Here is a 16,034-nt window from a genome sequence, read left to right as displayed (position 1 = left end):
TCCGTGTAGCATCAGGGCACAGAGTTCATGCTAGCTCCATTGTAAACTGATGCACAAATATGCTCATCGAGCCTAATCCTTTAGGGAAACCTGGCCCAGAGCCGCTACAGTGGAGATTCCAATGAAGACAGACAGTCGCCACAGCTTTACTGAACGTTAGCGTGCACGCTTTGATTAACAGCTGTTTAGCCCCGGTATCCAAAAACACAAGAGCCTTCTCTTCACCGAATGATTGGGTCTTATTATCAAGTGTTTATATCTCACATTGCGAAACAGGGAGGTATATTCACTATTGTTGTGAGCTGACCATTGTACAGCAATTTGACATCATTTTTGCATGTGTCCAAAGGTGTTGTGGCGAATCCAACTCACGCCTGGATACCGGGCTAGGTGCCATTCACAGCACAGGGTCATTTAGGATAACCACACAATGTTCCCATCTTTAAAAGGCTTGGCTGGTTTGCATGCTCTTACTGCTGAAGCTTGGCTCGGCCTGCCTTTGGGTGTGTAGTCGTAAAATAACTTTAGCACCCGACACAATAAATTGATTCTTAATAGAGTGTGGTTCTTACAGTGCGATCTGATAGAGGGTACGCCAACAGAAAGCACTCTTCACGGCTGCAGTAGCAGGCTAGTTAATGGGTCTTTCAGACAGACTTTACAGAGGGACCGTATGGTAACTGGCTAGAGTTACTGCCTCTTCGGATCAATCCTAATAACCTTAAAGTGAAGTCTACAATAGAACAATGCTCTCTGTGTCGTCTGCCTGTGTGCGAATGATGGTGAATCTAGAATTAGACCAGACCAGGAAGCAAAACGCCGCCCTGACGTTCTGTCAAGTCACTGTCTGTCCTAGAGAAGGTGAATGCTGCGACGCGTCGGCCTGTCTGTCACCGTCTATTATCAGAGCTGCATCTGTGACGTGACGTGAGCAGCAGAAACAGTCACCTTAGGCTGACACCATGTGTGTGGCTGCCTGGTGTCTGTGGTGGAGGTTTGAACGAGGACTTGGCTGCCGAGTGCAAAATCCCCATTTGATAACACAACATGAGTCAAAACGATAAGAGATATTACTCAAATCTAGTGCTGGTGAAAGGTGACACTTTAACCCATTTAGGCCTGACCTCAAAATCTTCTAAATCCTCCAGTTTTCTGGATTTTTTCAAAAATAGCAGACCTACAAGCTCGTAGTGTGCCACTCGGTGGCACGCTATGAGCTTGTAGATCGAAGCATTCGGTCAAAATAAAAAATACTGTATTGTGATATTGGATTTTGTAAATTCCATATCAGCTAGCCATAATGAAACAACATGCAGGAGGTCCAAGCGAGGTCTTCTCTTTCCACGCACATTATTCCCAAATAAGAAGACATGTAACGATACGATTCGAATCACGATATTAGGTTCACGATAAGATTTTTTTGCGAAGCAGTTGCTAGTTAGATTCCTTCTGGCGGAACATCACGTCACAAGCAGTAAGTCTGTTAAAAACGCTTGGGACAAAACCTCTTAACTCCATTGGTCCCTCAAAATGTCTGCTAAAGCAACTAACTCCACCACCTCTCCCCCTCTCATGGAAGTAATTGACAATATATAAAGTTACAACACCAACTTTGATGAGGCCGTATTGCTTTGTTTTAAAAATATAAGGTTTTCTTAATTTAGCCGGTAACAATGCCCTATAGACCCCTGGGAGATGGAGTCTATCCCCGTTACAATGCTCTATAGACTAGAGCATCGCAGTCGAGCCCCCTTTCAGAACGACGAGTGGCCCAGGAAATTATTCTCCATTCATTTTCTCCATAGGCTTTTCAAAAAGTATTTATTTAAAGACGGTTACGCCGCGGACAAAGCCAACTCGGATTGTGACAAATCATGACAATAATTACAATGTTTTGGGCCGATCAAATAATTAGTAAGAAGAAAAACAAAACAAATAGTGTTGTATCCTGTCTTTATGTTCTTCTTTCAAATTATTTGATCGGCACAAAATATTGTGTTTGTTGTCATGATTTGTCACGATCCGAGTTGGCTTTGTCCGCGGCGTAACCGTCTTTATATAAATACTTTTTGAAAAGCCTATGGAGAAAATGAATGGAGAATCATTTCCTGGGCCACTCGTCGTTCTGAAAGGGGGCGGGACTGCGATGCTCTATAGACCCCTGGGAGATGGAGTCTATCCCCGTTACAATGCCCTATAGACCCCTGTGAGATGGAGTCTATCCCTGTTACAATGCCCTATAGACCCCTGTGAGATGGAGTCTATCCCTGTTACAATGCCCTATAGACCCCTGTGAAATGGAGTCTATCCCTGTTACAATGCCCTATAGACCCCTGGGAGATGGAGTCTATCCCTGTTACAATGCCCAATAGACCCCTGTGAGATGGAGTCTATCCCCGTTACAATGCCCTATAGATCCCTGGGAGATGGATTGCTGAAGTGGAGGGCCACACCTACCATCAGCTCCCATTACTTCCCACACGACTTGCTGCAACAAGCCGTGCTACTCATTCACTGAGTTGGCGGTGCCCGGGAACGAACCCATGATCTTGTGGTCCAAAGGCGAGAGCGCTACCGACTGAGCTACCTGGACAGTGGACACAATTAGAGGAATCATTTAAAAACGCAAGTTCCTCTACAAAAGTGAAGGAGAGGAGACAGCAACTTACAGCTAATCATCATGACATTTAAAAAAACTGTGGGACCTTCCAATTCCTCCAGTGCAGCACAGAACCATGATAACACTCTGTCCATAATCTGTCATTAAATCCTGTCTGACACAGGACAGACGTAGTGCACATTACTGTACATTTGACTACCGTGTGCTCACCCAGGTCAGGCTGCACGAGGCTTGCTCCACTTTGCTCTTGCTACATCTCATCTCCATCCATCTCTCCTCTCTCAGCATTAATCAGTCAAAAGCGAGGGGATTAAACATCTGTCAAGCCTGCCCATCCCCCCATCCTCCCCCAGCAGGGAAAGACACATTTAGGCGTTGCACGTCTCCCCTGTGATGTAACGTCCTGTCTGACTCCGGAACCGGACAGATGAGGTCATTGTGATGCGAAAGGACACATTCTTTCTGCTCGATTGGGGGGGGGGGGAAACAAAGCACACTGATTGATGGGCTTCATCCTCCTCACAATAACAGTCTGGCTTAAGACGAGTAACAATTATGTGCATATATTATGCACACACACAGGATTTAACCATGACTTAATGCCACACAAACGCCACACACACCTCTGCGCTTTCGACAGCTGAGCAGCCCAGAAGACAGAACTCTGCTTTGCTCTAGCTGCGTGTCATCGTCCACAACAAGCAGCGCTTCAGATCTGCATAAACCTCTCTCATTTGCTTCTTTGAATAGAATAGTGCTCATCATGGGCTGCTCTTTAGCTCTGGCCTTCCACTGGATTCCCTGTAGGGCCCTTTATAATTATCAGCCCATTTCTGTTCCAGCCTCTCTCTCCATCCTTCCAGCTCCCAGGAGGATGGTCGCCTCCTGTGCATGTGTCCCTTTAGGAGAGGGACTCCTCGGGCCGAGCGCACACCTTCAGCCTCCCCCTCTGGCCCTGATGACGGGTTTCTTCCAGTCGTCTCATCTTCCTCCCTCACTCCCTCCTTCCATCCCACCTCTTGCTCTCTCCATCACAAGTCCTGCCTGTGCCGTCCTTCACCCAGGGTCTGTGTTCGGAGTAATTACACGCTTGGTTAACGCATTCATGGGCACCACTCTATCAGTGACGCATGCTGCTGGACGCAGGCCTGCTCACTTTGCATTCATTCAGGGCACACGTGTGTGCGTGCGTGTGCACACACACACACACACACACACACACACACACACACACACACACACACACACACACACACTTCATGTTAAAGGAAATAGGATCCCCCCCCCCCCCCAGGCCCCAACACACCAACGTCATGGCAGTGGCCTGGCAGTTTAATGGAGACAATAGAAACATTATTGGTGACCAATCAGTACTATATTTGTAATATATTAACAAAAATCACACCCGTGTGAAGTGAGGGGTGCTAATATATTAAAGTCTAACTCATGTTGATTAGGTGATGTAATGGTGATGACCGTGATGTAAAACAAACGGTTACAAAACAAACATTACATTCCCTTTATTGTTAAGGCATTTAATATTTATGTTAGGGACAAGATGACAAAAACTTTACCTAATTTCTCCTTTCATTGTCAATGGCAAATATGAGATGTGTGGGGACAAGATTTAGCAGACATTTGACCTAATTTCTCCTTTCCTTGTCAATGGCAAATATTGAGAATAAACTAAAATTAAAATAAACAAGTTGACATTTCATAGTACCTGTGTAATAGCTACATATACAGTAGTATAACATCAGACCGTCCAGCACATTGACACATTGGTATAGGATTGCCTGGGTTTAACTCTACCCTTTGACCTCTGTCCTTCTATAAACATGGGACAACTGCCAGGAGCTGCTGTGGGTGCAGACAGAAATTAACACACACAAAACCAGGAAATTAATCAACAAAAACAGACATTAAGCTCACAATATGTGTGAGCTTGTAAATGGTCTATTTGCAGAAGAAAAGGGAAGTGGTTAAGCCCTATAGACCGATTCCGTAGCAGTTTCATGGTCGCAGCCTACGTATTTCCTGTAGGCGGACTCGACGTAGCTGCGGGGATAAAACCCTCACCAGGCGCACCTCTTCCACTACAGTGAACGGCAGAGTGACTGATGTTGGTTTGCCTCAAACTTTACTCCTTTACCTGCTTTTTTACTAACACTAACATTACAAAGATGCCCAGAACATCGAGATGAACCTGTGTAGTTTATGGCTGCTCCAACAGTAGTGGCAACATAAAAAATAAAATAAAACGGAATGTCTAATATCCACCGCGGTGGCTGAGACCAGAGCCATTGAGTAATGGTTGAGACGAAGCAGAGAAAGATACATATCGCCAGTCTTACCCAATACCAAATCTTTCTGTTTTATGAACACAAGGCTGCTGTATTTTATACCTCATACTAAGCATTTAAAGTATGAGGTATAAAGTACACTGGCGTTATATATCTTTCACTGCTTCGTCTCAACCATTACTCAATGGCTCTGGTCTCAGCCACCGCGGTGGATATTAGACATTCCGTTTTATTTTATTTTTTATGTTGCCACTACTGTTGGAGCAGCCATAAACTACACAGGTTCATCTCGATGTTCTGGGCATCTTTATAATGTTAGTGTTAGTAAAAAAAGCAGGTAAAGGAGTAAAGTTTGAGGCAAACTAACATCAGTCACTCTGCCGTTCACTGTAGTGGAAGAGGTGCACCTGGTGAGGGTTTTATCCCCGCAGCTACGTCGAGTCCGCCTACAGGAAATATGTAGGCTGCGACCATGAGACCAGCTACGGAATCGGTCTATAGGCTATACTTGGTCATGCAACGTTGACAATCTCTGATCTACAAGCTCACTATGTGTCATATTGCGCCACGTTGGGAGGTTATAGATCTGCCATGTTTGCCATTTCTGAAAATCTAGAAATGTTTTTGCAATTTTTCTTAACTCATTAAAACCGGGAAAGCATCCGTATCATTTTGGAGTCGGGCCTTAATGAATTAATAGTTTGCCTAAAATGACATGCCCAAAAGATAGATACCAGGTTGAACAGGTGATCATGAACACTTCTTTCAATCTTCCCAGTTCCGAGGTCAACATCAAACTGATTGTTGCTCTTACAGTTAAAATACCTGTGTCATAATCATATCACACCGAGCAAACGAGTTTACGTCTGACGGCACCAACTCCAACTGCTAAAAAATATATATAAACTAGAAAATGTGCCCTTCTGGGCACAGGTCTCCACCAGGATAGGAATGTAGGACATTGCAGCTTGCCTTCATCTGGTGGTTGGATAAAAGGGCAACAAAAGTAAATTATCCACAGATCCGTGCAGTTAGAGGTAAAAACACTTTTCGGCCAGTTATAGCGCCACCTTGAGGCTGAGTTGAAATCGTTCATGTGGCATTTCGTCCTCGGCCTAGTGGGAATGTGCGTGCACAATTTCACGGAAATCACGCGATGTGTTCATGATTTGCAGCATTTTGTTTGAAACTGAGCACTCCTGTGAACTTTGGAAGCCAATCTTAACCAATCAGGATGGAGTCTGAGAAATCTGAAAGACCGGTTTCGTTGAATAATAATAATTGTTACGAAGGAACGTAGTGCCTCTCTGACATCACAACCAGGACGTCCGGAGTGACATCACTATCGACGTCCAGAAACTATAAATATATGCCTACCGCAGGTCCTAACTGGAAGATACCATTATAGCAACAGCAGCAGACTTAGACGCACCATACCTAACTCTGCCAATACTGCGGCTCAAGAAGACAAGTAAACCAGCCTAGCCTTGTCTCCTCGGCATCTCTCCCCCAGAATCTAGATCATACTAGATCTCGGCCACAATAATAATAAACTTTATTTGTATAGCACTTTTCATACATAAATGCAGCTCAAAGTGCTTCACAGGGCAGGACACAAAAATAAAATACAATAAAACACAAGTAGTTAAAATGATAGAACAATGGCAGAGAACAAAATTTAATATAAGAACATAAAATAAATAAAAACAAATAAAAAAATAAAAATAAAAATAAAACTCAACTAAAAGCAAGGGTGAAGAGGTGAGTCTTGAGTTGAGTTTTAAAAATGTCTACAGAGGGTGCGTGTCTGAGCTCGAATGGAAGTTTATTCCAGGCTGTTGGGCCATAGAAGCAAAAAGCTGCCTCACCATACTTTTTTGAATGGCTCTAGAGAGACTGTGTACCAATTTGCGCGATGTTTGGACAGGTGTACTGTAGGTGTACTGTGCAAAAAATTATTTTGCACAAAGCGGCCTCCTGATGGCGCTATAACAGGCCGTTCTGGAAAGTTTGGGGCAGAGGTTCATCGTTGGCATCCAGGGAGTGTGTGTGCAAAATTTGGCATCGACCGGGTTAACGGTGGCCGAGATTAGCTGCTCACGGACACACACACGGACACACGGACGGACGGACGGACGGAGTGCAAAACATACTCTCCCCCCATGCCTTCGGCCTGGTGGAGACAAATATGTGTGCTGAGATGTGTGAGAGAAAAAGATAGAGGGGGAGTTTACTGTAACGCCCATAGATCACAAGAACACGAGACCTGTCAATGCAACTACTCATTAGCAAAGTGACAGCACTGAGGAATGTCAGGAGGAGGGCAAACAACAACCACACAAGATGAAAACAAAACAAACACAAAGGAAAACTATTAGCCAAAGCTGGGGTTAGGATCCGGATAACTGAATCCAACATTGAGGAACCAGAATCGGTAGGGTCCATTCGTACACTCTCAAGATGTTACAGACCTGTTGGGGTCCATTTGGAACCCCCGGCCAATAGGAATCGTCCGTTACAGAGGGAATCGCTAAGTAACCGGAATGGTTAAAATCCTGAAGGATCACAACCCTAGTCAAAGCTGGCTGGTGTTTGGGCTGTGGTTAATAAAGGGTCTGTGCTGTTATCTCTCAACCTAAAATGTCACACGGTACAGATTCACCCAAAACAGGCCTCCACCCTTCCTTGGCTCTGCCAGGGCTTCGCTCACACAACAGAACGCCAGATAACCATTCAGCCGAGTGAATGTCCTGACAACGGCACACCTTACAACAGTGACTCAAATCCCTTTGTGACGCTCCACATAACAAAATGCTCCGCTCTTTTGCTAAAAGTCCCTGAAATAATATCTGGGCCTGTGTGGTGGTTCTGCTGCACAGAGTTAAGTCATAACAGACTGAGACGATGCTGTGTTTTTGAAAACCAGGTCACACGTAAAAACATGTCCGTTGCAGTTAAAACTTCAATATATGACTCACGCTTTGACAAATTAATCATATTTACATGGATTGTAAACATGTATTTGAAGAAAACTAACTCAGACAAGAGAACTTCTGGTAGAGATTGGGATACATACATATTACATTTACATATCCATTGCAAATTAAGCCTGGGAAAAATGGGAAATAAAGTGGCATGTAGGTCTATAGACAAGCAATAATATATATATAACCAATATATTCAAGCTGTCATCCTGAGATAGAAGGCCTGATTCGGTACAATGAGGAGTAGAGGGGTATCCTCTCTTCTATTTAAAAAGAGCAGTTGTACATAAAGCAGATCAGTGTCACCATCTCCAGGGAGGTGTCACTGCCACATTGCACAATATTCCACCATTACAGTACAAACACACACATTTTAGCAGTACCTCCCAGGGCCACATCAATTCAAGCCATAACATCCCTTTTCCATAGCTAGCAAAAATGTATTTGCAATCACCAAACATGTGTTTTATTTAGTAGCTTGTCACCTCTGCTAGGTCAGCCATGCACAGTTAAAATCCTCAGTGTTTGTGAATCGTGTATCCATCTGTAACTGAGAGTGCAACCAAAATGGACCCAAATGGTTACATGTGCAAACTGTTAGGGTTCTAGTGTGTGTGTGTGTGTGTGTGTGTGTGTGTGTGTGTGTGTGTGTGTGTGTGTGTGTGTGTAACTAATGACTAATATACGATGTCAGCTGGTAAACACCAACAACAGGCGTTAAGTAAGCAAAGCTACTGTTGTATTCTGTTCTGTGTCAGACATGACAGCTGGCCGGGCTAGCAGCAGTTAGTTAGTGACGGTTGCTTGGTGGGTACGCTGCACCTTGCAAGGGAAATTAACCGGGCAGCAGCTACCATTAGCCAACTCGCTGCGTAAATTCGCTCCTATAAATAAACTACCGAGGCAGCAGCAGCCTGTGTTGTTGTGGCTTCTCTGAAATGACTGAAATGAATATTCCTCGTCTAATCTGGGCGCTGACATGACATGGCTGTGCGGGCAGCAAATATAGGCCAAAGATGTACCCAGCATGCCGGCCAAGCGGTCCGTTAACGTGGTGTTACACTTCTTGAGTTACAATGCCATTGCAAAATGAGAACGTTAACTAACCAGGCTGCTATGCTGCTAAAGCTAGCTAAACACCTCAGAATAAAAACACAAAAAAACTAAAAGGATGCTAATGTGACGTCGTAGATAGCGGAAGTGCTTCGCGGATTAATTGGGTGCCATTGAACAGCCAAAACATGCAAATATGTTTGTAGCTTCATACATACTAGTTTCTAAACACTTTGGAAATTGTCTTGAAAATAAATATTTGTATATTAATTATTTACAAATGCTCGCAAGCTGTCAAGGCCGGGGCACAGCAAACTACAGGCTTCCGCGATTGTCTGTGACGCCACTGAACCATCCTTGCCCTCTCAGACAGAGCCAGGCTAAGCTAACAAGGCTACACAAGAGCAGCGACTATGTAGGGGAAGCAGAACAGCACGGGACGGTGTTCGGCGGCTCCGCGGTGCCTCCGGCCGGCGGCCGAGAGGTGACAGACAACACCGTCTAGTACTCACCCCATCAGCCAATCCATGGTGATGTTTGTAGCTAGCTCAGAGCTCACGGTAGCTGGCAGGGGGATGAATCCACCAAGAAGAGCTGTGGAGGAGGCGACCCGACCCCTACACTACACACTCGATCCAGCCACCACCCTCGCCTCTTCTTCCCCGCCTGATCCCCAGAACCTGTCCCCCCACCTCCCTCCCTCCTTCCTTCCCTCCCGCCGGGTCCCCGGGTCTCTCCCCCTCTTCTTCTTTGCCGGGGATCTCTGTGTTCAAATCGAAATGTCAAATGTCCTTGTTTTGATTCCTTCGCCTGTCTCGGATCAACCACACACACACACACACACACACACACACACACACACACACACACACACACACACACACACACTGGGGATGATGAGTTCAGTTAGCTAGTATAGTAGCCCCAGAGTGACTTTGAGCCTGAAGGGGAAGCGTTCAGCAGCGGCGTCCTGTTCTGCGGCGAGGCGCTCCTCCCGGACCCGGTCCACCCGCGGGCTGTTGCTAGTGTCGCGGCCGAGTGGAGCTCACTCCTCCTGGGGATGCGGCGGCTACTGGAAAGGCTCGGTGCCCTCTGTCATGAATCCGTGTCCCCGGCTGCCGTGTTGTTGTTAGCGCATAAAGCTGGCTGCTGCTCTCCCACCACTAGAGCTGCTGCTACTGCTGCTGCGGCTCTCTGTGTGAACGAGATCTCTGTCTGGATCCAAGTCCGGAAGTAAACACAGAGACGACCCCCTTCTCTCGTGCGTAAAACGCGTGTCACGCAGCGCTAGAGGCCATGCAGAGCCATCTAGAGGCTAGACTCAGCACGGATACAGTGGGAGATTCAGCCACTTGCTGGCCTGGGGAAGAAGCAGGTGCATGTTTGGATGGATATTATGTTATTATTAACAGTTACACACACACACACACACACACACACACACACACACACACACACACACACACACACACACACACACAAACGATCATAGTTTTTAAGCACTGATCATTTTATTCGCTTGGGATATCCGTGGATATGCTCCTGAGGAGGAGGATTCTAAAAACGACTTATAAATCCTAAAGCCTTGTTTATACTTCACTGTGCAACGGTGCTGGAAAATAGCAGATATGCAAACTCACAGCACATCTCATTCAAGACACTGAACTTGCAGATCTGCCATTTTTGCCATCCAAATGCATATGGTTAAATGGGCCCTAAGAGATGCAGAAATTGTAGCGCCACCATGAGGCTGATTTGAAAACTGTCAAGTGGCATTTCTTCCTCAGCCTATAGTGGGAATGGGCATGCAAGCCGTGGATATGCACGGCTTGGTGTATCCGTGGATATGCACGTTATCTTGTTAAATTTACTTCAGTAGCCTACCCATGTAACTTGAGAAAGCCCGGAGGGGAGAAACGTTGCTCAGTATAAGTGAAATAATATAAAGGACATTCCACTTTTTTTCTTCATTTGAATACATTTCAAAAGAAAGCACCATTTGCACCAAGTCACTACAAAAAACGGTTACTGTGGACGGGACGATGATAAAGCATTACACTTGTTTACAACAATTATCAGAACATTTAGAGATGTACAAATATACACTTCTATATAAAAAAATGTAAAGTAAAGTGAGGGCCGCTAATATATTAAAGCCTAACTCATGTTGATTTGGTGATATAATGGTGATGTAAAACAAACATAAACAACACAAACATAAACGCCACTAACAATAAAGAGACGTAATGAGTTACATTATGGCGTAAAGTTTCCCTTCATTGTCAATGACATTTACAAAACAAACATTGAACTAAAGGCAAAAATTAAACCTGTGCCCCTCAAAAACAACAGGAAATCATCATATAAAGGGAGTAAAAAGGGAACAACATATTTTATACAGCAGTAGGAAAAACGGGTTGGGGGGGGACTCAGACTTTACAGGGGCCAGTTTATAATTGCAGCCGTCCATAGGTGCCCTTTGAGAGCAGTTTGTCGCAGTACGGTGGTGTGACAGTATGCAGCATGATTGAGAACACGTGTAACCTCTAGTTTATGTAACACTGCAATTCATGGGGTAGCTTGTAGGCTAGAAGAAATAATTTCACCCACTCTTTTACATGCAGTGTTTAAGTTACTCTTCAGCAGTGTTGGGCAATATTGCTCAGGAGAGTAGCCTATGTGTTTCTTAGGTTGGCCTGGGCCATGGCTCAGTGGTCCAGGCACCCATGGCTGGCAACCCAGTCTGGCAGTGTGCCGCGGGTTCGACTCCCAATCCCGACAGCCCTCACTCAGTGCATGTCTTCCCCACATCTCTCTCCCCATTTCCTGTCAGCCCACTGTCTGTCCCTCCATAAAATAAAGGCAAAAGCAAAAGAAAATGTTTATAATATTATATTACTTATTACTTCAAGAATCAAGAGTAATATATTACATGATTACATAATATTATATTACTTAGCCACCAGGCATTCTGCTCTGTGATCTGATTAATAATTCATGCTCATGACTCTTTGCTCACAATTAAAGGCCTGCTAAAGAAAACTGCTGTAAATATGCTGTGGAGTGTGGATAGATTTTATATTCCTCATTATACTTGATTGATTGATTGATTGATTGATTGAAATATTTTTAACAGTTTGCAGATACATTTCAAGCACAAACTCAATACAAAGATTTTACGGTGGCCAGTTTCGAATTGCAGCCGTCCGTAGGTGCCCTTTGAGAGCGGTTTTGAAGGAGTCAAGGGATTCACATGTCTTAATGACTGTTGGTAGGGCGTTCCACATTTTGGTGGCATAGGAGCGAAAATAATTTAGTCCCTTGTTTGTGCCGAATCTGGGTTGTACATGGTTTGTTGCACTCCCTCTGGTATTGTGGGTGTGGACTTCGTTTACATTAAGGAAGTATTTAGACAGGTACATGGGTATCTTGGTGGTGTATCGAATCTTGTGGACCAGACCCATTGCAAGATGCTGTACTCTGTCATCGACCCTAAGCCATCCCAGCCTGTCAAAGTGGGCAGGGGTGAGGTGGGTTTGGGGGGTGAGGCCAAGTAGGAGCCTGACCAGTTTGTTTTGGGAGGTCTGGAGCCTTGTTTTAAGGGCCTTTGAGGTGCTGTGGTACCAAGAGGTGCATGCATAGTCAAAGAAACCTTGTATGAGGGCTCCTGTTAAGGTCTTCAAGGTGTTTTTGTTGACCAGTGAGGAGATCCTGTAAAGGAATCTTGTTCTTTGATTGACTTTTTTGATTACGTTGGTGGCCATTTTATCACCGGAAAGATTGGCCTCCAGGATGGAACCTAGGTAGGTAATTTCATCTTTTCGTGTGATAATATTGTCACCCACTCTAACCAAGAAGCCATCTGCCTTGCTAAGATTACTATTTGATCCGAAGAGAATGGATTCAGTTTTTCCCATGGTGTAAGGATAGTTTGTTATCAGCGAGCCAGGTGCAGATTCTACCGAGTTCAGAGCTGAGGGTCCTGTCCGAGACCAGCAGTGCTGAGTCATCTGCAAACAGGAACAAGTTGCAGTCACAAGCTGATGTCATGTCGTTTACATATATTAGGAACAGTAAAGGCCCTATGCTTCCTTGTGGAAAGCCACAGCTCACTGGGAGGGACGGACGGACGGACGGGGGACAGTGTTCCGTTCACCTCCACCATCTGTTCTCTCCCCTCCAGGTAGGATTGCATCCAGCTCACTGATGTGCTATCAAAACCAATAGCTCATTGTAGATTGACTGCCTATATTTATCCATTCCCCTAGCTGGCTGACACTCAGTGTAGACAGAGACAGAGAGAGAGAGAGAGAGAAGCTACATAGGCTATATCAGCCCCACATCGTATTCGACATGTTGTGTTGTACTGTATATATAGGCTAGCCTACAGCAGAGCCATCTAATAGAAGAGTTACGATATAGAGGGGGCAGAAACCGAGCCTTCATGACAACTGTTTTAAAGTATTGTATATTAACAATTAAAGTCTCTTTAATGTTTATGTTGTATGATTACTACAAAACTAAAATAAAGGGATTTAAAATCATTAAAGCTGGTCTGTTGCCTGCGTCCAATGCATTTCTGCCTACTTCCGGTCCAGGACTTGCTATATGTAGGAGAGCCGCCATTGGGCTGTCCCCATGAAGTGAACGCAGTTTGCGTAACTCTGTCTATATCTCTGGCCTACAGTATATTCCTCATGTATCCACTGTATCCATTTCCTTTGTGTGATCAATGAAGTTATATCTACTATACAATACAATACGATATTATTCTATACTTTACTGTACTACATTACGGCATTACATCATTCACATTATTCTTTAAAAACAAAGAAAATACGGTATGAAAATATGTCAGAATCAGAATAAACTTAATTTTTACTGTGGTGAAACCAGTATTCTTTTCATAAAATCATCAATCTAACAGCTTCAATGTGCCATGGGAGAATCAATATGTACTCTGCCCTGCACATACTGTAGGGCGGCTATGACTCACTGACCCCTCTTCTCTATGACCCTATGCCTGTTGAAGAGTGACAACTGAATCGTCACTTATTAATAAAGCTATTTATTTATCTCTGTTGGGGATCAACGTTGGGAGTAATAGTAGCAGACAGCACCGCAGTATAGTAGGTGTGAAACACAGGACAGATACAGGTATGAAAAGACAAATGCAATTAAGAATGGTAGCTTTTTTTCTTATTGTTCTATTCTCTACTTCCTGTCTCTGCCATCTTCCTTGCTCCTGGCTCATGTCTGGAACCTCATGATACTATAAATGCAAATAGGCAAGTGAGAGAGGGCATTGAGAATAGAAGCCCAAGTTTAAGGGCCCCAGACGGAGGTCTCCGTCCTGTTAATTAGTACACTCTGATGCCCAGGACGGAGATTGATTAACAGGACAGAGATTAATGATATCAAAACCGATCGCATCGTTCCACAGCCAATGCTCAGGAAAAAAAGCAAAATAAAGCTCTAAAGATATTTTTAAATATATTTTTGTGAACGGAAATGGCAGCTTCCTTACTCAGCTCATGGGGGCTATAGTTCCAGACTCTATGTAGCATTCGGAGATTGTGGAATAGTTATCTGGCTACGCAAGACTATAGTGTTTTGGCTACATTTAGCTGCTACACCCACATCCGGGATAACATTCGGTCCGTCGGTATAAATCCACTGCTATAAATCGCTGGGCACATTTAATTAATGGATTAAATAACCCCGGGCAATTAAGGTTAACAGGAGGCAGAACCATATGATTAGCTCCTGACACTCCAGTGTACCCTGGTGACCACCAATCGGTACACTGTCAGGGTTAGGCCTCATACACACATTTCAAACGAACATTCTGTGTTCCGCCATGGCCGCCTCAATGCTTTTCCAATGGAAGTCACGTGGTTTGGCCAAACACTTGTGTTTGATGGGGAGGGGGGCAATCAAACAGTGTTTGGTCAAACAACGTGACTTCCATTGGAAAAGCATTGAGGCGGTCGTTGAATTGTATGAATCACAAAACATGATTGCCAGGAAGGAGCTAGCCACTGATGTAATGTCATGCAGTGTCACTGGAGCCTGGAGGGCACTGTGGGATGTTTAGCCTATAGTGACCCCTGTGTAGAGGGCCTTTTAGCCTTTTAGGCCAGTCAATGTAAGCTAAAAAGGGGCGTGATGCAAAATAAATTGCAATAGTAATCATTCAAGGTTTGTTATGCACTGGGGGGTCTCCCAGTGCATAGGAGGGGGGGGGGGGGGCACTGTCTGGGGAGGCACTGGGGGGACACTGGGGTGGCACTGTCTGGGGAGGCACTGGGGGGACACTGGGAGGGCACTGGGCGGACACTAGGGGGGCACTGGGGGGGGGGGGGGCATTTGGGGGACACTGGGGGGCACTAGGGGGGGGGGGGGCACTGTCTGAGGAGGCACTGGGGGGACACAGGGGAGACACTGGGGAAGCACTGGGGGCACTGGGGAGGCACTGGGCAGGCAGTGGAGGGGAAACAGGGACAGTGGGGACTCTGGGGAGGCACTGGGCAGACACTGGTGAGGCACTGGGGAGGCACTGGGGAGACACTGGGGAGGCACTGGGCAGACACTGGGGAGGCACTGGGGAGGGACTGGGGAGGCACTGTGGGCACTGTGGGCATTGGGGAGGCACTGCATGGGGAGGCACTGGGGAGGCACTGGGCAGACACTGGGGAGGCACTGGGGGGACACTTGGGAGGCACTGGGGAAGCACTGCCCCCACCCCCTTTTCCCTTTACTGTATATATTTATTTTCCCTTTTTACCTCCTTACATGATTTCCTGTTTTTTTATATAGAAGTGTATATTTGTATGTCTCTAAATGTTGTGCTGAATTGAAAATGTTGTAAACAAGTGTAATGCTTTATCAGTGTGTCGTTCACATGAGTCTTGTATTGAGTTGTGCTTTCATGTGAAATGTACCCATTCTGCAAACTGTTAATAAATACTTCAATCAATCAATCAATCAATCAATCAAATTGCTTTGTATTGTTTGATTAAAAAAACAAACAAAACAAAACAAAAACACTATTTTTTTAACCTTTTTTGGACA

General features: G+C 45.1%; 1 protein-coding gene across 1 annotated transcript in view; it reads right to left on the bottom strand.

Annotated features, from left to right (window-relative positions):
* mob2a (MOB kinase activator 2a) overlaps positions 1 to 9,645 on the bottom strand; it is a 98,886-nt gene extending 89,241 nt beyond the window's left edge. Inside the window, exon 1 of the mRNA XM_083762962.1 lies at positions 9,473 to 9,645. Within this exon, the coding sequence (XP_083619088.1) occupies positions 9,473 to 9,489 (17 nt within the window). The 5' untranslated portion in view covers positions 9,490 to 9,645. The remainder of the gene's footprint in view (positions 1 to 9,472) is intronic.
* Positions 9,646 to 16,034: the final 6,389 nt, after the last annotated feature.

Source organism: Protomyctophum parallelum (assembly GCF_964188405.1).
Source record: "Protomyctophum parallelum genome assembly, chromosome: 4".
Taxonomy (NCBI): Eukaryota; Metazoa; Chordata; class Actinopteri; order Myctophiformes; family Myctophidae; genus Protomyctophum; species Protomyctophum parallelum.
The sequence above is the reverse complement of the archived record's forward strand: the minus strand, read 5'-3'. Positions and strand labels throughout refer to the sequence as shown.